The sequence below is a fragment of the Columba livia genome, chromosome 7, assembly GCF_036013475.1.
Source record: "Columba livia isolate bColLiv1 breed racing homer chromosome 7, bColLiv1.pat.W.v2, whole genome shotgun sequence".
NCBI classification, from domain to species: Eukaryota; Metazoa; Chordata; class Aves; order Columbiformes; family Columbidae; genus Columba; species Columba livia.
In genome coordinates, this window is record NC_088608.1 from 20771309 (window position 1) to 20796207 (window position 24899).

At 38.6% G+C, this 24899-nt stretch overlaps 1 protein-coding gene across 6 annotated transcripts in view; it reads right to left on the reverse strand.

Moving 5' to 3' along the window:
- Positions 1-24899, reverse strand: part of LRP2 (LDL receptor related protein 2) — a 120374-nt gene that overhangs the window by 18475 nt on the left and 77000 nt on the right. For 5 of the 6 annotated variants that reach the window (XM_065069715.1, XM_065069713.1, XM_065069714.1 and 2 more), the window contains exons 44-65: positions 24352-24594; positions 22660-22785; positions 20842-20961; positions 19959-20090; positions 18935-19136; positions 18152-18447; positions 17133-17649; positions 15071-15223; positions 14423-14593; positions 12925-13148; positions 12341-12518; positions 10609-10805; positions 8758-9003; positions 7721-7849; positions 6902-7021; positions 6208-6324; positions 5823-5939; positions 4881-5018; positions 4003-4125; positions 2998-3126; positions 1334-1465; positions 270-401 (exon numbers count right to left, since the gene is read on the reverse strand). In XM_065069715.1, the coding sequence (XP_064925787.1) occupies positions 270-401; positions 1334-1465; positions 2998-3126; positions 4003-4125; positions 4881-5018; positions 5823-5939; positions 6208-6324; positions 6902-7021; positions 7721-7849; positions 8758-9003; positions 10609-10805; positions 12341-12518; positions 12925-13148; positions 14423-14593; positions 15071-15223; positions 17133-17649; positions 18152-18447; positions 18935-19136; positions 19959-20090; positions 20842-20961; positions 22660-22785; positions 24352-24594 (3942 nt within the window). Of the gene's footprint in view, positions 1-269; positions 402-1333; positions 1466-2997; positions 3127-4002; positions 4126-4880; positions 5019-5822; positions 5940-6207; positions 6388-6901; positions 7022-7720; positions 7850-8757; positions 9004-10608; positions 10806-12340; positions 12519-12924; positions 13149-14422; positions 14594-15070; positions 15224-17132; positions 17650-18151; positions 18448-18934; positions 19137-19958; positions 20091-20841; positions 20962-22659; positions 22786-24351; positions 24595-24899 lie in introns of those variants that run through there. The other variant, XM_065069717.1, reaches the window with a different exon arrangement.

Here is a 24899-nt window from a genome sequence, read left to right on the forward strand (position 1 = left end):
GCAGGTTTTTGTTTGCAGAGAATTTCAGGAGAAAGGAAGGTAGGCATCCAAATCAAGATATTGTTTTTCATGTTTACAAGTGGAAGCAGAGATGACCACTTCTATTCCTGATTATGGAATGGGTAGAATACACCAATAATATTAAGTTACAGAACAAAATTTGCTTTTCATTATCCCCTTCCTAAAAAAGAGATGATTATATTCATTAACTTACTATACTCCACTTGCTCTTTACAGGTAGCAATCCATATGCGTATCAGTTAACATACCATTAGCTGCGCACTGTTTCCCTTGTTGATCACCCACAGACCTGAAGCCATCTGCACAGAAACATTCGTAGCTTCCTTTGGAATTCTTGCAGTCCTGTGTGCATGTTCCAAAGATCTCACACTCATTGATATCTAGACATAAGTAGAGAAAAGATATCTAGACTTTAAGCTCTTTCTTTCACACGTGGGTCACCTTTAATCCATGAAGTGGTGGGTTTGTCCCTTTCCCACATATTCTAAAAGATAAGTGACCTAATAAATGGTCTTTAACATCAGCATCTGTTATTGGACAGAACTCTCCATCACTCATCTACTGTTTAACATGTCTTAACTACAGATTGCTAATAACTGCATTGCTCCTGCTTATGAGATTGCTTCTCAGAGAGACAGTTTTGATCATGCATTTTTGTGTTAAATCACCAAGAAAAGGCAAAAGATGAGGCATGACTACAATGAGATGAAAGAGCAAAGCCATCTTGAAATACTGAAGCAAAGAGACCTAGTCCTCAGAAACAGTATCAGCAGGATGGAATGGGAAGGGTGGCCTTGGATCATGTCTAATAAAACTACACAAATTGTCTTCAAGAGCTGGGAGCAACAAACAGAAATGTTCTCATCAAAACATACTGCAACGGTAACTGTGAACGTACCATATTGCATGACCACAAACAATGACCTTTGGGCAAAGTCCTCACCATAATGTATCTGCATATAACCACAGCAAAAACATGGCACAATGGCCCTTTACTGGAGGTCTGTTCTGGAGCAGAACAGAAGGAGAGTATGACCTTCAGTAAGCTATATTTCAGTAAGGGAAAAAAAACCTATATACAGTAAAGCAAAAACATACACCTACAGCCACCAAAAGCTTAAAACCAAGTCTGAACTGTGGAGCCAGTTCTTTGTTGAGTGAGGCCTACATGTTGGAAAACACGATTCAGCAGTAAAACTTTTGAGGAAGCATCTGCTAAATGCATAAAAATCCTGTTTGTCGCATTAGAATGGTGAAGTGACAGGTCACCGAACACTTATCAGTAAGAAGATATTTAGAACATTGCAAATACCATCACAGGAGTTTCGGTTAGTTTCACTGGCCTTGTACCCTGGCCTACAGGAACAGATAAATCCTCCTTCATTCAGGTTGGTACAGTTATGTTCACAGATATTTTCTGCACAAGTTCGCGCTGTTCCAGGATCTGAAAAAATAGTAATTTTTACAATTATAACCAAAAAATAAAATTATTACTGAGAGGTAGGCATCATAATTTTGATCATTATTGTCTACTTGAAAAACATTTTCAATGATAATGATAGTTTTCTTTCCTTTTTTTTTTCCTAATTGAATCTCAATTAATATGAACATCTGTTCTCTAAGGCATAATTAAATACAAGACCATGGTAAACACTGGTCAAGACAGCTGTCAAGTAAGAAGTGTAAGTGAAAAGAGTCAGGATAAGAGCCATAACCACCCAAGCTCACCTTCCTTCAGAGAAACGGCACCCTACATTACCAACACCCTGTAGCAACTGCAGAACCTATTTAAGGACTTGACTCCAACCCCTGCCTGTGCCAACCTACCTCCTTCTCACCCAGTCCTTTCTTATCAGCTAAACAAAAAATGTTATCAATTGCTATCATGCATAACACAGACCCTACATTATTTCTATCTGAAAATTAGAGAGAAGATGATGGCTTGTTTATGTTGTACCTAATCTAATGCCTACTGAAGGCAATACAGGTCACTGCACAGAATGAACTGCCCTTTAAAACAGACCTATAACGGACAAAACAAGTCGGGGATGACAGATGCTCTGTAATAGGTAATGAAAATTATATCATTCTATAAAGTACACATAGAACTCTGTTAATTCTGACATACTCTACAAACACACAAAGTACTTTCAAACTCAAACCTGTTCTATAAGTAGAAAAGCTAAATATGCTCATTGACAGAGCATGAAAAAAGATACACGTGGATTGCAAATCACAAGGGCATCATTTGGCACGCTTTCACTTAAAGCCATCAAAACCTGACAAATTGAAATTGCAACTATATGCTCATGTTACCACTCTGCAGCAGCTGTCTATATATTGATATAAAAAGTTAGGATTTTTTTTTTTTTTTCCCAAGACCCATGAGGGGAAAAAAATGCCTCATGCCTTGAAGTCAAAACTTTTGCATCTAAATGGATGCTAGCAAATTTATAATGCATAGATAATAAAAGTTGTGTGCAGAGGATCTGAGAGGGTCCTCAGCCTGAAGACTGGCTGTCCTCAGAGAACTCTGTGGTCATGTCTGTAAACACGACAATAACAGCATTTCAACAAACATTTGTTTTTAACAAGGCTAGAGCAACCTACATCAATTCACAGTCTGACCATGAATAATTCCGTAGATTGGCCTATTGCAACTATGATTGAAATATCTGGATGTTTTTGCCTCGATAATGTGACCCATTTCAAAACAGGATCAGACCCTTTTTGGTGACGCATAAATACTGTAAGCCTAAAAAGGACTGTTCAGAGCACTTAATTTCATAGGGGTTTCCCCAAAAGAGAGAAAACAGAAGATATTCTCATGGCTAATTGGATAATCCTAGCACAGGCTAATTAAAAATCAATACTTCTTAGTATGCTATTCAAAAAGAAACATGTACTGTTATCATGTTCAGAAATTTTTATTTCAAGAGCATTGTAATCTTTTATTCTATTGATATTACTACTTACTGCAACCAATTTCATCAAAATGGTCTCCACAGTCGTCATAATTGTCACAGACATAATGGAGAGGAATGCAATTTCCATTACTGCACTTGAATTCTTCAGTTGTGCAAGGTCTTGGAGTTGGTTCTCTACCTACAGTCAAGAAGACAAACACTCCTCTGTCACAGTTTCAACTACACAATCCCAACAGACGGCACTATTCCACCTGATGCGATCGGCAAAATAACTACTAGAGTGACTTTGGAAATCTGTAGGAAAGCCTCTCCATTTGAGAAAGACTGAAGGCAAATTCTTCTTGTTAACAGTTGATTGAACTTCCTTTTTAATAACACAAATATATTAATATCCTTTAATGATATACTTCATGTATCTACTGCAGAATTCAAGAGATTGAGATACTAGTGAACTATTAGTAGTTACAATATAGTACAATATTTAAGAATATTATACAATAAAACCAGCAAATAATATCATTAAGCAACTAAAAATATGATTGAACTTGATAATACAAAAATCAACATAGTCAATGAGAACTACATAAGATATCTGGGGCAAAAACCTATTAAATATTAACAGAGTTTCTGCAGGATTTGGGCCTAAATATCAACAGTCTTACTATCTGCATAACAAATTCAGAAGTATCCGTTTCTCTATTTTAAAAGTCCCAGCTATACATCCCATCCTCATTTTACAATATAGCGAACTCTTTCTTTCTTAAGTGGAGTTCTTAATTAGTTGACACAATTTAGCTGCTGCTCATAATGAAATAAAATATGATTTTGAAAACCATATTCTGTTCTTTTCATATAAACGTTTGCTCATTTTTGCTACTTGTACGGAGAGATGGGAATACATAATACCTATAATCACAGTACAAATTATTTCATACTGAGGTGTAGTTTTCATAATTTATGTTTAATTTTGACATTTCTATAGTCCTTTGGTGTTATTAAACATTAAGCACATCACAAGTAGTGAATTTGCTGCTCATTTTTTTGGTAAACATACAGTGTTCCTCTTTCTCATCACTTCCATCTCCACAGTCGTCCTCCTGGTTGCACAGCTCGTGACTATATATACAGCGATTGTTTTCACATCGGAAACGGAATGGAGATTCACAAGCAATATCCACTGAAACCACAGAAAGCAAGTCAGTCCCATTCAGATACTACATGCCATTCAGTCATAAGTTATCCCAATCACTTTCATCTAGTAACATTTATATGTTTTCTATATTTTAAAAGGTATGAAGGCATTCAGAGCCAAAAGAATATTTTCTCCACGTATTGGTGATTGTATGTTAGGCCACTAAACATTTTTTGTCAGAAGACAGTACATCATCTTTGGTGAAAAGTTTTCTATATTTGTTTACGAAGAAAACTGATTGAAAAACCAATGTGCTATTTAAGTGGGTATATATTGCATAACTGACAAGAACTGTTTAAGTAGTACCTCCAACACCTCATTTTTCGAGCTAAAGTCAGGACTCTTCCACTGTATTTACAAAGACGTCCCAACTACACTGACAGCTTTAAAAGCTCAGCACCTTCAAGAATATACGTTATCTGAATTAATCTTTAGTTGCAAACTGATGGTCTTAATCTAGATAAACAACCTGGAAGTGTCCTTATTTCTCTGCTATGTTTCTTCCTACTTTTATAATTAAATACACAAATTTCTGCAAAGGTGCGAGAAACATACTAGAGGGGGACAATGTGAACTTGCATATGAAATTGCAGAATTCTCAGCACTCATTCTGAAATAAGTCTGTGAGAATCTCCAGTGAAAAGAAAATATTTACAATTTCTTTTCTAATTGTTCTCTCTATTGTAATTAGAGATTTTGTTATGCATATTGTTCATTATAATATAATTTTTCTCTCTTACAGCAAAGGTGAAGTTCTTCATCAGAGTCATCTCCACAGTCATTATCACCATCACATTTCCAGTATGGCTGGATACAGACATGGTTTTTACATTCAAAAAGCATAGGTGGACAATATGTACCATTAGGATACCGTGTTGCTGAAGAAGAGAAAATTATTGTGACATTTTCATTTACAATGAAAATTTTAGATTTTTTTGATGAATATTCAGCCCCACCTTATATTATTTTTTCAATACACTTCTCTCCATACTAAGGGATACAGTGTGAGGCACTGCAAAGATCTGTAGTAACAACAGACTGCAACGACTGAGGACTTATTGGTAGCTATAATCTAATTAATTCAGGTTTGAATGAATAGTGAAACAACACAGGTCACTCCCAGAAACTTTTGAAAATGAACTGTCATGAATGTAACAAATGCTACCAGAATTTGTTACTGACAAATCTAGTTCAATAAAAAAGGTAAATAATCTCACTGGCACCAGATGTGAATGACTGAAGAAGTACCTAATATATCTAATTCCAAAACTCATGTTGGTACAGCAAAACAATACTCACATTCTGTAAAAGCTGTAAAAAACACAACCAACCAACCAACCAACCGACAAACCCTAACAAACAAAAAACCAAAACCAACCAACCAAAGAACCTCACAAAAAAAAAAAACCCACACAAAAAAACTCAAACCAAACAAAAAACAAGCAAAAAAAAAACCAATAAAACAAACCCCAAAATCTAAAGCAAAGAGAAATCAAAAATAGGAAAGCCATTATTATATTAAAAAGTTGACTCAAAATATTATACTTATCCTGAATTTTTACTGACATCACTAAGTGTTGCAGAATTCTGCACCTTTAAGGAGTCCTCGCACTCAGAGAGAAAAGTGCAAATCTTTCTGGAAGTGAGCTCAACGAGCAACAATTGCAAAGCTTGAAACTCACGACAAGTTGTTTCATCAGAGAAATCCAGGCAGTCTGCATTTCCATCGCATCTGAAGCGCTCTGCAACACAGTGGCCACTGTCGCACTGGAAATAACCTGGATGGCAGGTCCTCAGCTCTGAAAAAAGATTCAGAAGTAAGTGTTGAAATGTCTCCTTGTTCAAATTCAGATAAAGCGTTCACTTGTTAAGAACAACATCTTAAAAAAGACTGCAAAATCCCAGACCATTAAAACTGTGGTATCCTCTACTTTTGGTGGAATGACTAAAATGATCTGGTCAACATTACTCCACTAAAGATGCTTCCCATAAAAGACCATTTTGCAGAATATCACATTAAAATCAAAAGTGAGGACATTTAAGAGGTAGCACCCAGACAATACGCACCACAGTCACGTTCATCTGAATTGTCTTCACAGTCATCATCGTGATCACAGATCCACCGGGAAGGAATGCAGCGCAAATTGTCACAACGGTACTCACTTTCTGTGCATTCACGAGGACCTTCATTTAAAATGAATGCACAAATATGAAAAGTTCCCCAGATGTACAGTTAAACATCCACACCTGTCTCATTAAAGCAGACAAAAGTAATATAGGCAGATAATGTGGTATAACCCTTAAAACGAAATTATTTTAAAACAGCATTCCCCCTAACACCCTTTAACTACGTTAAACATTCTATGTCCCTCTTGACATAGAAAAAAGAAAATTCATTGTGGACTTTGTTTCACCGCCTAATGATACAGGCATTTTTTTCCAAATCAGAAAAAAAAATCCACTCTCATTGTTTAAAAAACTATATAATACTATATTTACACACAGGGCAGAATTCAAATGTTACTTCTTAGTGGAAATCGGGAACTTGTGTTATTGTGATGACTGGATTTATCAGCGGTTTTATGTATCCAAAATGCTTCCTTGTGATACCACTGTGGTATTCCAGCAAAGAAAAGATACGCTACAGAGTAAAACAACTAAATGGTTGCAGCTGAGAGCTGTCTGCCCCGTTCTCATAAGAAACAGAGAGACAGTTAAGTCAAAAGCTGGACTATATAATGAAAGCCAAAAAAGAACTCACTGCAGTTGTGCTCATCAGAGTTATCTCCGCAGTCATTATCTCCATCACATTTCCAGCGCAGCGGGATGCATCGATGATTGTCACAACGGAAATCTCCATAAGGACTGCAAGTCATCTCCTCTGCAGTGTAGAGAGTTTGCCAATGACACAGCACACATTAGCATACTCTTTGGATAACATGGAATGCACAGAACGTAATGGAAGTAGGTTGAGATGTTTGTGCCAAAAACTGGGCCAAGTAATAGGGAACTGCATAAGAAACAGCTGAAATACCCATAACTATATAAAACTGAGATGGAAACACAAAGAGATAAACTTAGGACTGTCAAAAGACGGCATCTTGACCTTATGGTGTGTTACACTTTCGAGTCTTTTCTGGTTCTGATGTAGCGCTCCCATGTTCTCTAAGCTTTGTGTACGAGCGTATGAGATGCTTCAACACAAATGCGAGGGTCTAGGAAAGCATCATCATACTTCACATAATGATGGTTTCACCAGCACAGGAGGTAAGTTAAGTTTAGAAAACATTGATAGCTTTAGTTGTCTAAAATATTTCAGCTTAAGTAAAAGTATTTCCTGTTTCCTTTTATGGCATATCATGCAAAGTAATAAAATCCTGATCTTCAGAGCTCATAAACATGTGAGCTGCACATAGAGTTTTTCCTGAGGACAAATTACTATCACGGTAATTAATTGATATTAAACAAAATATGCCCAGGTACATCATTACTGAAGACTTTCAGAAAATGAAGGTGTTTGCAAATTGAGAAATATTTTAGGTACAAAGTTATGTTGAAATGACCTTTTCTCCAAACATACCACAGCCTTGTTCATCACTGTTGTCTCTGCAGTCGTCATTCCCATTGCACACTGCCCACAACGGTATGCAACGGTAGTTGGTTCTACAGCTGAATTCTGTGTGATTGTCACACCGATAGGCAGGGCCCACTGAAAAAGGCAGTTGTCAAAGTTAGTTGTGTTATTTAGCCATTAAACTGTTCTTACAACTCTGCCTTCTTTATTGTCAATTATTTCTACTAAAAATAGCTATCTGCTAACTTCAGTGTTGTAAAAGAGAAAGTGTTAAATGTATCTGATTTTACTATCTTTTCCAGTCTATGCTGCTTGTGTTCTGCATATGCTACAAACCCATGACAGGTTCAAACAATATTCAGTGTGTTTTTCTCTGAAGTATTTAGAGCTGGTATCAGTGGGAATAGAAGCCCCAAACATGGAAGCCAGAGGAGGCAGCTTGTCCTCAGACAGCAACATTTAGTCACAAGTTCTTCCAGATGGCCAGGTGACTCAAAGAGACATACCAGAGCACACAGGAAAATCCTGCTGGTAAACAAGTGCTCTGCGCTTACTCTCCTTGTAAGCATTTGTTTCCAAATCACGTGCCTATCATCATGAGAAACTTTAAGAAATGAAATTTGACTTGTTTTTTCTAAAAAATATGACACATGTCATACTGCGAAGTGGAACAAGGTAAAAATTGGTGAACTGGCATTCACTGCTTCCACATAGGCAATAGCTCAGCATATATCCTTTTCACAAAGTGTTGCTAGGGGCCAAGCAAAGGATACTACTAGCATCAAGCAAAGCAGAGTGAGATGCTGCCAGTTCTTGATAAACTGGCAAGCAAAAATAAGCTTTCTCCCATTCAAGAATAACTAAGTCGTAAATCATCACACAGCCTCTATGTTTTCTAACACCCTTTACTACATGATTGCAACTAGCTTGCAGAAAATACTCCTTTCCAATAAATTTTCAACTTCAGGAAAATTAAATAATGCAGTTTGCTTTGCTTTTGGTGCACTATAATGTAGGCAGGCTTACTACAGCTGTGTGCTTACTGCATTCGTGGAGTGGCTCATCAGAGTTATCCCCACAATCATCATCCACATCACACTTCCAGTACTGTGGGATGCAGCGGCCGTTGTCACATTTAAATTGGCCTGGGGGACAGGTTCTGCTGGCACAGTGAGTACTATCTTCATCTGAGTTGTCACCACAGTCATCCTCTCTATCACACTGCCAGGCTTCTGGGATACATCGTTTATTGGCACACTGCCACTGATGAGTTTCACACTGGTGATTAGCTGAAAGAATACAAATTGGCTGTTAGGACACTGAAACATACAGGAATAGTCTGCTGCTGCTATGTCGATCAAGCTGTTACCATGTCTACACCAAAAGATAAAAATAAAGCCAGTAAAAATTTAAAACATTACATTTACTTGCCCAGTTAAGGTACAGATTTCTGACCTTAAATGGCATATTTCCCACAGGCATCTTCAACAAGCTCACTAGGGCTTTACATTTTTCTAGGAGTCACACAGATACTACCTTGTCCTAAAGCAGAGGGGAATAAGTCAGCATCCAAACATGACTGAGGCAGGGACTCCCAGTCACTTCGCAGAGGAGCTAAGTGACATTGTGGCTCTGGCCATGCTACCAACTTAGATGTACACTGCCTGGTGAGCCTGTTCCTCTATGAAGGAACGCGTCAGAAAACTTAGCAGAAGACCCTGCGAATGTCAGCTCCACAACCTGTACATGCACAGCCTCTGTTCCCACAGGGCAAAACACTGGAAACTGATGTAAGCTGTGCCACTAAAATGGGGAAGACCTGAAAGTCTATGAAAATAGGAGTCTTGACTGATCTCTGCTTCCAGACTTTATATGTCTCACTGGACACTGCTCTACTACTTTTTTATATATGCTGCCAAATTGTTGAAGAGGAAATAGTATATTATAATTTCCATATATTTTCCAGACTAAAGGATTCTATTCTCATGCAGAAGATGATGAGCAGAAGGAATTACGTAGACCTAAACTGACTTCTATTACTCCTGGAATGTTAAAACTAGTGACAGATTATGCAGCTGCCACATTTCTACTGATTTAATATTCCCCTGTACCACACTTAAGAGCCCAGCTGTTTGAAACACAGGTAAAACTGATGTTTCATTTAATTTTGTCATTGTTAGAAATACTTTGCTAATGGAAGGTAATGAAACTATCAATCATACCAGCACATCGCTTTCCCGCCCCACCCCCACCTCCCCTTTATATTACTCAGCTTGCAACTGCCAGAACTACATTATTTTTAAAAAGGGAACTAAGGATGTGTGGTTTTTAATTAGACATAAGTACATGAAATATGACAGGTTTTTTTAAAAGTAACATTATTCCACAAGCACAATTAGGCTACATTTCTAAAATACTGCCATCGCAAACAGCTCTCCAAAACTTCCCACATGCACTGGATTTTGTGCAATGCAAAGGGTGAAACAATTTTGTCCCCTAATGCAAAGCTCTGGAATACGGGGAAAATGAGCATAGCTGGTAGACTGACCTGGGCATTAAAAAGACTTAAATTCTTCATACCCACCATAGCTTTTCTCACACAAAACAAATTGGGTCCTGCTTCTAGTATTATACATCTCAGAGTGTAATTTACATCAGTGCAAATCTGTCTCAAAGGTATAGAAAATGTTTCTGTTTTGATATGGTACTTTTTTGCTCTCCTTTAGCCTGCTTTTGCACTGAGGTGAATTGCTCTAACAGATGCAAGACTAAAAAGACTGCATTTGTCTACAACACTATTTAATCTGTAAAAAAGGGGTAATTACTCTGAAATTTATATATAGTTTACAGATCTTGTACTGGCAAAACACTTAAATTTGTTAGTTGTAACATACCGCAAAGTACAGGATCTTCATCTGATCTGTCATGGCAATCTGGCTGGGTATTGCACAGGAAATGTGGACTTGTGCAGTTGCCATCATTACACTGGAACTGCCCAACAGGACAGTATCGGTGTGGACAGGTAGGGGGCTCATCAGAGCCATCTCGACAGTCCCTCTGCCCATCACATTTCCACCAGATAGGAATACACCTACAAAGAGAAAAGGGTGTTTTGTTTGTTGAGGATATGTCTCTTCAGATATACAACCATCCTTCTAGAGTACCAAAGACAGTCTTAGTGTTTTTTCTTGAAACTTTTAAGACATCTTGAATTTCATGTCTTTTGTTTCATATGTCAAATGCTAACAAAATATGTTAGAATACTGTCACCAGGCACAGATTATATTGGTGGGCCTCTAGAAGGAAGTTCACAACAAAGTAATAAGTATTTAATTTTTATGTATATTTGTGGTAACCATCTCTTACACTTTTTCAAATCATTCTTCAACTGGCTTATTAATGAGATCACTTTCTAATAATTTACCTGAACTTCAGCACAAGAATTTCAGTAGAGATAATCATAGAATCATAGAATCATTTCAGTCGGAAAAGAACCTCAGGATCATTGAGTCCACCCATAACCTAACTCTAGCACTAAACCATGTCCCTGAGAACCTCGTCTAAACGCCTTTTAAACACCTGCAGGGATGGTAACTCCAGCACTTCCCTGGGCAGGCTGTTCCAATGCCTGACAACCCTTTCCATGACAATTTTTTTCCTAATTTCCAATCTAAACCTCCCCTGGCACAACTTGAGGCCATTTCCCCTTGTCCTGTCACTTGCTACTTGGGAGAAGAGACCAACCCCCTCCATGCTACAACCTCCTTTCAGGCAGTTGTAGACAGCGATAAGGTCTCCCCTCAGCCTCCTTTTCTCCAGGCCAAACAGCTCCAGTTCCCTCAGCCACTTCTCATCAGACTTGTGCTCCAGGCCCCTCAACAGCTTCGTTGCTCCCTCCGCACTCTCTCCAGCACCTCAATGTCTTTCTTATAATAAGGAGCCCAAAACTGAACACAGTATTCAAGGTGGGGCCTCACCAGCACCGAGTACAATGGCACAATCACTTCTCTAGTCCTGCTGGCCACACTATTCCTGATATAAGCCAGGATGCTGTTGGTCTTTTTGGCCACCTTCTTGGCCTTTGCAACACTGCTTTAAAAGGCCACCCAATAAGCACATCTGCCTCACAGGCTCCAGAGTGATAAAATATCAGCACAGTAGTTCTCGTATCACTATTCCTCTCCCTCCACTGCTGTTGTCTCAGAAAAAGGGTTGGAAATGTGCCCCCACATCAGCTAAATGGCTTTCCTGGGCCACTGGCAGAGGGCATATATTTGGCAGAAATAGATACATTGTAAAAGATGTACAAAAACTAACAGAAGGTTCCAGGTTTATGAATTCAACCAGAAGAGGTTTCTAGAGGTATAAAACAACCTAAACTTTGCTACATTAGCAATGTCATATAACAGGAAGAAAAGTTAAAAAGCACTATTTAAACAATGAGTCTAGAACTATTTTTTCCAAAATGGAAGCCTATCTGGCCCTGGCTTTGTCTTTGCAAGCACATCACAAACTCACAGTGAGAGCAGAAGCAATCCCTAATTTCATGCCCTTTTGAAGGGACTAAACTGTGAAAAATATTCCTAAAAAGAGATTGAAAAAAAGGACAGTGAGCAGTGAACTTACCTCTCCGTGTCTGCACAGAGAAACTGGGTGCTGGAGCACATCGGAAGGCAATGAGCTGTATTGCCGAACTGTACGATCATGAAGTTATCGGGACATTCACAGGAATAACCCTGACCACCAGCTTTTATTAGACAAAGATGGGAACAACCACCATTGTTGGTACCACAAGGATTATTAACTGGTAAAACAGAAGAACAAATATTATCATACTTTGCGAACCCCGTGACACAAGGCTCTCACTCTACAGCAGACTCCTCTAATACTGCATTGAAAGCTTCAACGTAATAAACTGAAAACCAAAATCTAGATAAGTAGGCACTTAGTGAAAGAAATATGTATGATTTCATTTACGGGAAATGTATGCTATTAAGACATGACGATTTAGAAACTAATTTAAAATTATGCATTTCTCTAGTCATTGCTGTTCAAAGAAAAGGCAATTTATAAATGTAGAGGCCTACATTTACCCTGTGCATTTTATTCCCCTCAACAAAGACAAAAGCTGAGTCTACTCAGGATCCTTTACAATCAGTCTGCAGATAACAGCTGACCCTCTAAATGCAAATCTAATTCTGTTTTCTCACCAAATGGCTGTCTGTATGGATGGTAAACATGGATGTCAAACGGCCTGTGTGTGGTGTTCACAAGAACAGTCCTGTCTGATCCGTCATATTTATTTCCCTTTTCAACTGTTCTTGTGTTCCAGTCAGTCCAATATATGGTGTCTTCAAAAATTGTTATTGCAAACGGATGAGGTAAAGTCCCATCATATACGGTGTGACGGTGATGCCCATCCAGGTCAGAGTACCTACACAAAGAAAAAAATGTGCAAAGCATTCAGAAAAATACTAAAACATCTTCACATCTTTATTATGTATGCTTATGGTATAACACTTCATTATTGGTGACCAGGACTGTGCAATGTGGAATGACAATTTTTTTAGTCCCTAATGATAGAGCACTGTCCTCAGTGAATTCATTTTAAGATATGCAGGAAAGTAAAACAGGTTATTTTAGGCAAAAAAATGGAATAGAGGAACATCCACTGCAATGTGAAGTCTTCCCACAGAACTGTATCAGCTAGTCCAATGAAATTCTGACACATTTTCTGCCTTACAGCAAGTTATTTTTGTCACATGGGAGACTAGCTTGCCTGGATTATTCAAACTGCTAATAATGGAACACTTAAGACAATAATAGGCCTTCTATATTCCTAAATTTTACACGACTTTATGATTTTGAGCCTCCTCTGATGAAATACCTTGAATAAGATTTTATATTTTTACTGTCACCTTGCTATAGGAGGAAATTACGAAATACAAGACAGAAAAAGGGCGAGACAGAAAAACTTACATATAATTGCTATCTTTTTTAAAAGACATTTTTAAGATTTCAGCATAGAAAAGGCTGCCAGAAGAATTAATGTAAAGAACAGAAGTAAATACATATCTAAATGTACATGTAACGTGAATACTAATATAAATACTAATATAAATACTAAGGACTGTTCTTAAAGTATTTCAATGCCTTGACAAAAACAATGCTAATTATCCATTTTTACTGGAAATTTTCTAACATGAGAAGCAACTAATAGATTTCTCTTGATTAACATAAAAACCCCATACGCTAACAGGAAATTCCATGCCGTACTTATTGACAACCATTCAAAGATCTTGTAATGATTTGTACACCATTTTATTAGCACATAACTAGCTTAGTTACAGCTCAACTCTTATCTATAGGCAGAAACAAGAGAACCTGGAAAAACAGTGATTTTATACGCAGTTTTGCTTCGGTTCAGGTCATACACCTAGATATAAAAATCCTGCATATTTGAGTACATATTGTGAACCTTTTCACTATAATTTTTGGACCACTTTCACATGGACCTAAGATGCACATATAGGAACCGGGCTGCTGTGTCATCTAGTGATTCACATCACCTACTACTCCAGACTTTGACTCTGGTTTCCTACAGAGTCAGTGGGCTTACAGCATCTTCAGATGCTTACAGCATCTAAAAATGCTACCACTGCCATCTCACATGAGCAGTTATTCAGTTACTCTTTTCTGAGTACGTACTCAATGTAATTTAGATGGGCATCTGCCCAGTAGAGCTTGTCATTGGTGTAATCTATGGTGAGTCCGTTGGGCCACTCTAACTTTGTAGAGATAATCACTGTCTTCTCCTTGCCATCCATGCCTGCTCGTCCAATATACGCTCGATCTGCCCAGTCAGTCCAGTAAATCTGCCTGTTCGAATAAATACTTAGAGTTAGGATTGTAGTAAAAACATACTGAAGTAAATATTAGAAGACCAAACTCAAACACAATATTTTGTGCAACAGAACTGAAGCAGAGATTGAGGAAAATAAGAAAAAGGTTAATCTGTTTGTTACTTTAACCGCTACAGCAGAGAACTGTGTGATCACAATTGTCTTCCAAGAATGCAAGCAACAGCCCCGCTGTCTGTCAAACCACACACGCTTCTATCAACCTTTTCAGCCTTGCGATCAAAACTTCCATGTCCACATGGAACCAAATTCCACTTCCAATGATATCTGACAGCTCTGCATATATATCTATGAAAGGAAAGCTACTGTTTTTCCTAAGCTACAACTAAGATCTAATGTTATGCAAATCTAAGTGCAGGCAGCCAAAATTTATTTCATATTTTCAGAGACAGTGCAAGACTATTTACAAAGGAAAATCATGCTTGAAACATCATACCCGTATTTTGGATGAACAACAATTGCTCTGGGGTATTGAAAGCAGAAAGTGTTGTTGGCATCCACACACCGATCCACCAGCTTTTTCCGGAATCTTCCATCAAGTTCAGAGACATAGAGACAATCTTTGTAGGCATCCACCCAGTACAATTTTCTGAAATGTTTGAGAGTTAATTTATTTACTCTTGTTTATTTTTTTTTGGTTTATTTTGCTTCACGGCATCTTAAATTTCAGGGTTTTTCTCCTAAAAGCACTATATCCAGTGTAAAGGAAGAATACACATGCTGTACTGACTTCCCTTCCATGCTATGCTCCAGGCTGCCCTTGTCACTCCTTCTGTTCCTGCATCCACAGTCACTGGTGCCAAATTCAAACTTGCAGATGCCCAGTTGAGTAATAATATGCCATTTACCAATAAATTCCTAAACCTCCCTCCTCTTCCCTTCCTCTTGTACCAACAATGGTTAGCAAACAGGAGCAGGAAAACAGCCATGCAGTGCAATAGATCGTGACAAGGGATGTAAAGTATTGTAGAGAGTCATCTTCTATTCCATGCTGCCACCTCTGCTTTCATCAGACAGAAGAGTTACAGGTTCTCCTTTGAAAATTCCTAAGCAGTTCAACAGCCTAATTTAAACTTGGCCGAGAATTTTCTAACAGTTCTATTACTTTGCCTAGGAAAAACAGACAGCTGTAATCAAAGAAATCATGCAAGCTGAAGCAATGATTTTTAAAAGCCTGCAACAAACAAAAACATTTAATACATTTAGAACTATATCAGGCTACTTCATAACTGTCTGCACAGCTGGTCAGCTCCAGCACCTACAGGGTCATTTCAGAAACAGACTGACAGATGCAGTCTCTGCCTGCACCACCCTCAGCAGCACCATTCCCACCAGTCTTCCCCAGCCTGCACCTCACAGCATCCTCCAGTCCTCTCCCTGTACTGAAAGTGAGCAAAAAAACTCATCAACCATTGTATCGTCCTTCAGCCTTTCTGAAACACCTAAACAAAAGCTGACCCAAGACATAACTAATGGTAGCTGAAATAATTCAGCAATTCTGTTAGTAATGGAGCAGTAGGACCACTTCAGCTAAAATTAGGCTTTTCCTTCCTCATATCTCCATGAATCATAAAGCATTTGAGACTGCTGGCAACATTAATTATCACTAGGTTTAGAAACAAAGTGGTTTAAAAATACAAACTATTATATTGACATATTAATATAAAAACTCTCACATAAGTTCCAAAAGTGACTTTTGCAACCACTTTCATTATTTTGTAAAGTCCGATCCATGATATTTAAACTTTTCATACTGATAGTAATGCACTCAGAAAGCAAAACCTGATGAAACCCAGCCAAGATGACTGTCAGAGAGGGCATAATGTATGGAGAGTTTCTGTGGAAGTAAATCAAACTACTTTTTGAGACACAGTAGGTAATTAAAAATGACTATGCAAAGTGCTCCCCAATTACTTCACCCCTCTACTGCCCTCCTTACAGCAAATGATGTGGATCACATTGTTTGAGTGTCAGTTAAAGATGCATTTTTCAAGAGCCAATGAAACGTGCTCTTCACATTGGTACAGAAGCTAAATTTTGTTAATGTTCATTATTATTTACCTCACTGGAATCTAGTTACCTGTTGTAATATATTGTTCATGCACAGAGCAAAGCCTGTATCAAGCCCAACAACTGCTAGCAAAGGAATGAAGATGCAAAGCTCAGAGCCCCTACCCCACAGCCACATCCCCCCTGCTTGCTTGCCTGGTCTGTTCATTAATGGTTTCCTAACAAGTTTTTCAACACGGGTCACACCTTGTTATTGACGAGAGCAACCCCGATAGAACATCAGTACACTAGATATGAGAGCAATTAAAGTGTTATGAATGTATTGGATGCTGACAAGCAATTCAGTTGTATAAGACTACATCCACAACCCAAAACAATCTCAGTGCTCACTGGGGATTTCATATGAAGTAGGAGAAAAAAACAAATCTAAACTCCCTCACACACCATTTCCTTAGTAGTTCAGAAACACAGAAAGCATATTTTCTTACCTGCCAACCCAGTCAACAGCGATACCTTCCCCGTTGGGCACATCATCACTTATCACTGCCTCCTTATTTGTTCCATTTAGGAACATTCGTTCAATGACCTTCCTCCCCACATCAATCCAGTACAACCTCTTTTCCACCCTGTCAAAGTCCAGTGCCACCACATTTCTCAGTCCTTGCAAAATGAGAGAGTAAGACTGGCCATCTGCTGTGAGATTTCTCAGATAGTAACGGTTGCTAAAAATAAGGTATGGGGAGATGTTACTATTTTGCCGGCAACTTTTTCCGTCAGGCTCCCGGATATAGCCTGGGGCACACTTACAGATGTAGGAGCCAGCTGTGTTCTCACAAATCTGGCTACATACTGATGGAGTTTCATTGCACTCATCAATATCATCACAAGTCCGTTTATCAGACATAAGTTTGTATCCAGCATGACAAGAACAGTAGAAACTTGTCTGTGTGTCTGTGCAGTCATGATCACACCCACTGATTGAAGGGTCGCTGCATTCATTTATACCTAGGGAAGGAAAGCAGTTCTGTTCAAGGAACCAGCTAGCAGAGAAAACAGTGCCATCACTTTCCAATGTACTTGGGCTCTCTCTCCCTGCTACTGCTTGAAAATGCTGAATGTGATTTGGGCTGCTGTAATAAAGGAGCAAGGAAAATAATCTAACCTAGTGTAAAATTATTCTAGCTTCTTTAAGGTCTGTCACCAAGACACTGAGTGCAAAACATACATTTATGAATTGTGTCTTTTAGAAATGTGAGGGCAATACATAATATTGTATAAACTATATTTACAGTTTGTATACTTAGATAATTTTCACAGTTTGTTAAAACAGTACATTAAAAGTATGATTTAATTTTGAAAAATTAGATATATACATTTCTTATAATGCTTCTGAGAGACCACCATGGAATAGATACAATTGTAATTAAGCAATTGTCTTAAGGGTTCATTTTTTTGGGGCTGCCTAAGCATTTTAAATTAGAGACAGTACAAATAAATTTACACATACCACATCCTTTTTCATCACTGTTATCTAAGCAATCATCCAGTCGATTGCAGACTTTGACCATTTCAATGCAGTTTCCATTGTCACATTTAAAGTGATGGGGAGAGCACGTTGCTTCTGGTGTAGTACAAAGATGCTCCAGCTCATCAGATTCATCACCACAGTCATTATCCCCATCACAGATGTAGGCCTTGGAAATGCAGCGCCCATTCTGACAAGTGAACTGGTGCTGTTGACATGGTTCATAGATGCATCCCCTTTCATCACTGCTGTCACCACAGTCATTCCGCCTGTCACATCTGGAAAAGAATAAACACTTTTTAAAAATATACAAAGGCAATCTCTATCCCTAGGAAAGATGGATAGATACACTCTCCTGATTCACAAAGAAGGTCAGATATTAATAGCTTCAATGGAAGACTTTCAGAAAACAGGGTCATGTTATATAGAATCTGATCCTGTGAGTCCCGCTTGTATTCCCTGTATGCATTACAAGCTGAACAGAATCACTCCCAGAGAGGTTACCAGGCACAATAAAAATGATTAAAAGCTAGTGGTGAGCACTAAGGATATTAGCATAGAAAATTCAAAAGCATTTTCAACTTAAAACTAGTGCATGAATGCAGCGTAGGTAAATAGTTTCATTACAATATGCAGATCTACTTAGGAGCAACATATTGTGAAAAAAATATACACAAATACATAGTGTAAAAAAAAAGGCTGAATTAGCTTCTTCACTTTAAGCAAATTTTGACAATTTCTGCAGCAGCTCAGGTAGTTACGAACCTGTATGTGTTTCGGATGCACAAGCCGTTACTACAAGTAAACTCATTTGCTGTGCAAGATCTCCGTGTACAGTTCTGGTGTTCATCAAATGCATCACTGCAGTCAGCATCACCATCGCAGACCCATGCCCGAGGAATGCACCTCCGGAGCGGGGGGCGGTTGTTGGCGCATGTGAACTCTGCTGCTGTGCAGTTGCGGTTTGCTGGAAGAAGAGCAAGTTCACTGACACGCCACATCATCCTCTGCGCATGTAAGACCCTCTCCCTCCGCACACACATGCAGCCTGGATACCCACACCTAATCCCCAACACGGCCACGCTCTGCTGCACATGCAGAGACAGAAACCACTGCACCCAAGTACAAAACTCATACTCATTCCCACTAATTTTCACTGAGCACTGCTCTTCAGGGACGCTGACTGCAAGCCAAAGCACTTTAGAATTCCTTAGCCAATGTTGGCATGTGCAGAACTCTGGATCTTGCTGTATTCTCAGTACAAGCTTTTCATGCTCCTGGCCATATATTCTGGGAACTGGACAGGTATTAGGCCTCAGCTCTCTGTCCCCTGCTTTCTTCAAGGTATTCCAGGCTCTAGCTTGGTGAACCGTCTCTTTGTTCGCCCTCTGAACAGTCACACTTGCTTTGCTCACTCATTTTTACAGAAGTTATGCCAAAACCACGTGGTTATTAATATGCATAAGAGGTAATGCGTGATGATCAGGGAGTATTTTCCACTGAAGCTGCTATTGCTGCCCAGATCATACAAACAACCCAGGCTAATTATATCTCCATTTGAACTCAACAATTCAAAGAAGAGTAATTGCAAAATTTGAACAATATTTTTTTCTTACCAGTAAAATATTCAATTTCAATTCAATATACGGAAAACAAAGGGTGTACCTCATGATTAATGTGCACCTTTATGGACAGAAAAATTGATAGAAAGTGGGGTTTTGGAGGCTGTTTTTTTTCTAAAAAATGCATGCAAAACAAAGTGCAGTATTCGTTTGCATTAAACACCTACCACAATTATGTCTTTGATCCTCATCACTCATATCCCCACAGTCATTATCACCATCACAGATCCATGTTGCTGGGATACATCTTCCATCATCACATCTGAACTGGTCGCTTGAACAAGTTCGCACTTGGGGTACTTAAAAATGAACACAATCACTCTGCTTGTTATAATAAACTAACCTGCACTGCCATGAAAATCTGCTGAGGAGAGTATATTAGGGAGAATCTTACGATAGTGAAATGTAAAAGAGAAGCTTAAGGGTAAGACACTTAGGTATAAGCTGCAAGACATTTTCTTAAGCTAAAGATGCAACTCCAGCAAGTGTGAAAAGTGAGCTATCAGCTGTGCTTAAATCACATAAGACTGTTCTGCCTTGTGTTATGCCCACTTTTACAGCGAGAATAATGACAATGCTGCAATATCAGTTCTCAGGGACTTCAGTTAGCCCCTCCTCTTCTCCCCTGGAGATTAATTTACTTCTTTTCACCTTCCTCTGCATCCCACATTTCTTTTCTTCCCAAATGCATGATTGCACACACACTTCCTGTACAGCATTGCATCTGCTTTTCCATCCAAAACAATATCAAAATACTTTAGTTACTTAATTCACCACCATCACAGTCTTATAAACAGACAGGAGGTTATTCATTAAGAGTTATCACATAAAAAGCAATCAATTGTGGCAATTAGAAGCCTTCATATTCCATACATAGCTTTAAGTATTTAAGACTTGAATTACTCAGTGACTCAGATTACTTATAGTCAGTGAATAAACCTCAGAAGATACATATTTTCCACCTAGTCTGGGGACTCAAGCTGATGCCTACAAGAGAAACTACTGATTTTCAATAACTCATTGTGTTGTATCTTCTGAATGCAAACTTACCACAAGAGGCAGGTTCATCAGAGCCATCAGCACAGTCTATCCCTTGGTCACAGTACCAATGAGCAGGAATACAACGTCCCGACGTACAACGAAACTCACTATTTGTGCAAGTCAGTGAGACTGGAAGAGAAAACCTATGTATGACTTCTTTCTTTCTGTTACCTTTCCAACTCATTTTAAGTTGCTTCTGAGTCCATTTTATGCAAAAATATTACAGACACCAAAAAAAGAAAGAGAAAAAATTATGCCAGAAAGGATGTCTTTTCACAGCCTATCTGCAAAGAGCTCTTTGTGCAAACTAGATAGATCTTTGTATGCAAACAATGGGCTTAACTGTCTCCTTGGGTATACATATCAGCTAATAAATAGACAGAATTTGCCCTGGAAATCAGTCTGCATGCAGCAATTGTAAGTATCATCTCCTACATTTATACTTAAAACTTGTGCACAAGAAAATGACCCCAGTCCAATATACTCATTTCTCCAGTGCCCAGAAGCAGACTGGCATGCTTTACATGCAGTAGCAGACTCCATGCTTTACAAGGAGTCAAAATGTGCAATAAAGAAGTATTATCTCATGGTAGATAATGTTTTCCTCGTTCTCCCACCGATTTTTCTTCACTCGCAGGCAGGAATCTTTTCTTAATGACACTGAAGTACAAACTGTAACACTGAATAGTTCCAGCTAAGCATACTGCCAATATTCCTTCTGCACTTTGGCTGACTCCCTTGATCCTGACAGGTATAGTGTTTTTGATAATTTCTTCAGTAGTTACCAATACTTTCCTGTACCCTCTGATGGTTTCAAGACACCAAAAAGGACACAGTCTGGCCTTTTAATTCTCTCCTCTGTGTGCCTCTAATGATGGAAATCAAAGGCAATTAACACATTGATCATTTATATCTTGGGGCTTCTTTCATCTCCCATTCTCCCTCTCTTTCTTGCCCTTCACCACTTCTCAATTTAAGTAATTCAGCAGTGCCACTGGGACATATACAGGAGATGGGATAAAGCACACCTTTCATGAGCAGTGTAAGGCCCACTATGGCCATGTATTTTTGACATGTAGGGGTCCATAGATTAAAGTGGACACATTCTGGCTAGAAACATTGAACTCATATTTTAGAAAAATCATGGCATAGTTAATTCAAGGCATTACCTTTAGGAAAACTAGTGAAGGCAAAAATAATCCACTCAGGCAATTCTAAAAATAAAATATTATCTGCAAATATCCAGTATGTTTTACAAACCGATCCAAAACATTTTATGTACATATGTACTCCCTAACTACTACCTAATACAAATATTTGCACTAGCAAAGCTAAACTAGTTTGTAATTAAGTCTGATTGAAAACTAGACACATTTATACAGTAACTGGAAGCTATAATGAACAACGAACCATATGCTGAGACATACATAACTACATGAAAGAGCTACAAGAAATTACATGTGAGACTATACACAAATTCATCCAGTTAGAAGGAAAAGTATTTTTATGTTTATGTTCTCGAAAAAGCCAACCCACTCTAATACTTAAGTGCCAATTACCTTGTAAAACCATAAAGGATACAGAACAAAATAGGTAAAGTAATGATCCCTCAAAAGCTGTACAAAAATGCTGAAAAAAAAACTATGGTCTTCTTTATTAGATAAAAGCATGATCACTGAGAGCTAATAATACAATGCATATACCTTATACCTCTTCAGTTTTACAAGAGTAGATGTCTTGAGGACACTTGGAGCTATGTCAAAAGTAAAGACCAGTAGAGTAAATTACTGACATACAAGAAAAGTAACCGATTCCCTATTAACTTACCACAGTGAGTAGGGCTCTCGTCACTCATATCTCCACAGTCATTATCACCATCACACAAATACGTTCGAGGAATGCAAATATTTGTACTTTGACATTTTGTAAAACCAGACTGGCAAGTGCGATCCGCTTTAAGGAGAGAGGGGAAAAAATAAAAGCAAAAGTTCTTTAGAGCTTTTTTTAATACCGTTAGCTGCATCTTATTGAAAGATGCATAATATTGTTAAAAAGAGTCCCATGTCACTCACTTGCTAAAGTGCACCAATACTGCTCATGCTGTATGGAAACAACTAGACAACTGCTTTTATTGACAAAAACATGACCAAAGAAACACATGCCAATAATTGCGGGTGAGGGAATGTGGACTGACGTGTATTCACACTGCAATGCTTGCGCTTGCAACCAGCTGGTTACTGTATGAATCATCAGACCAACTACAAATGTCTAACAGACCAAGAATTTCAAATATTCAGATTTCACTGGCAATAAAAAAATTGTCACAAATAATGTTTAAATCTAGTATAATTGTGCTGGTTTTGGCAGGGATAGAATTAATTTTCTACCTAGCAGCTAGCATAGGGCTATGGTTTGGATTTGTGCTGGTAACAGTGTTGATACTAGGGGGATGTTTTTGTTATTGCTTATCAGGGCTTATACAGAGTCAGGGCCTTTTCTGCTTCTCGCACCACCCACGAGCGAGGAGGCTGGAGGTGCACAAGAAGCTGGGAGGGGACACAGCCAGGAGAGCTGTGTCTCCATATATTCCATAGCGTATGACATCATGCCCAGCATATAAAGCTGGGGGAAGAAGAAGGAATGAGGGGGATGTCAGGTGTGATGGCATCTGTCTTTCCAAGTAACCATTATGTGTGATGGATCCCGGCTTTCCTGGAGATGGCTGAAGACCTGCCTGCCTATGGGAAGTGGTGAATGAATTCCTTGCTTTGCTTTGCTTGTGTTCATGGCTTTTGCTTTACTTATTAAACTGTCTGTATCTCCATCCACAAGTTTTCTCGCTTTTACTCTTCCGATTCTCCTCCTCACCCCACTGGGGAGAGGAGGCACACAGGGGGCACAAGCGAGTGGCTGCGTGGTGCTTAGTTGCTAGCTGGGGTTAAACTGTGACATTAACACAGCATGATACAAAATAAAAATCCACTGTCAAACTCCAGACTAATCCTGCAAAACTACAAACCCTGCAGCAAACTCATCTTGAATAATCTTTTTGAAGTTCATGGGACTACTTACAAGACCTAACATTAAGCACTGCATGAGCATTTATTGCATCAAGGCAGACTATTTAAAGCAGGTCTGTCAAACTCATTTTCACTGGAGGCCACATCAGCCTAGCGGTTGCCTTCAAAGGGCTGAATGTTACTACCTACATTTATGCAGTCCTAAAATTACATTTGGCCCTTTGAAGGCAACCACAAGGCTGATGTGGCCCCCGATGAAAATGACTTTGAGACCCCTGATTTAAAGCAATAGTTATAATTTAGTATCTTAAAAGTACTCTGGAACAGCTTTCAACAATTCTAATTTCTTCAAATAACACAAAGCAGAATCTTTGTGTAACATAACTAAAGAAATCTTTTATCCTCCTTGCTGATTTTTGTCATAGTTCTTGACAGACAAACACATTTGCCTCCAAAGAGCCAGACTCAAATAGGCACTACATAATTAGGATAAACTTACGGCAATTTCTCTCATCTGATGTGCCATTATCGTAACAGTTGTTTACTCCATTGCAGACGTACTGAAGAGATATACACCTTCCATTATTGCAAGTAAATTCTGTGTGGGAGTCACAAGTTCGGAACAAGCAGCCGACCTCGTCACTGTTATCTCCACAGTCATTGTAGTGATCACAGCGGTAATGATAGGGTATACAGCGCCCATTGCCACAGGTAAAAGCTGTTGGCTGACAAGTATGGAAAGCTGCAGGAAAAAAGAAATATATTAGAAAAAAATATAGACAGATAAAATGGAATCTAAGTTCTCTGACAAAGTAACAAGTAAAATCACAATGTTTTTTACCTGCCAGGGCAAACACAGCAGCAAAACGGACTGCATGAAAAGTAAAATACGTATTTGAGTTAAACAAAGTAGAAATTTGCTACACGTTATAAAAATTCAATACTATACTGCTTTTGGATTCTAGAGCAAATCAGTTGCCATTCAGACCTCCAGTCTGTGAGCAAGCAAGGGATTCTTTCCAAACTACAGCCATAAGATACATGATC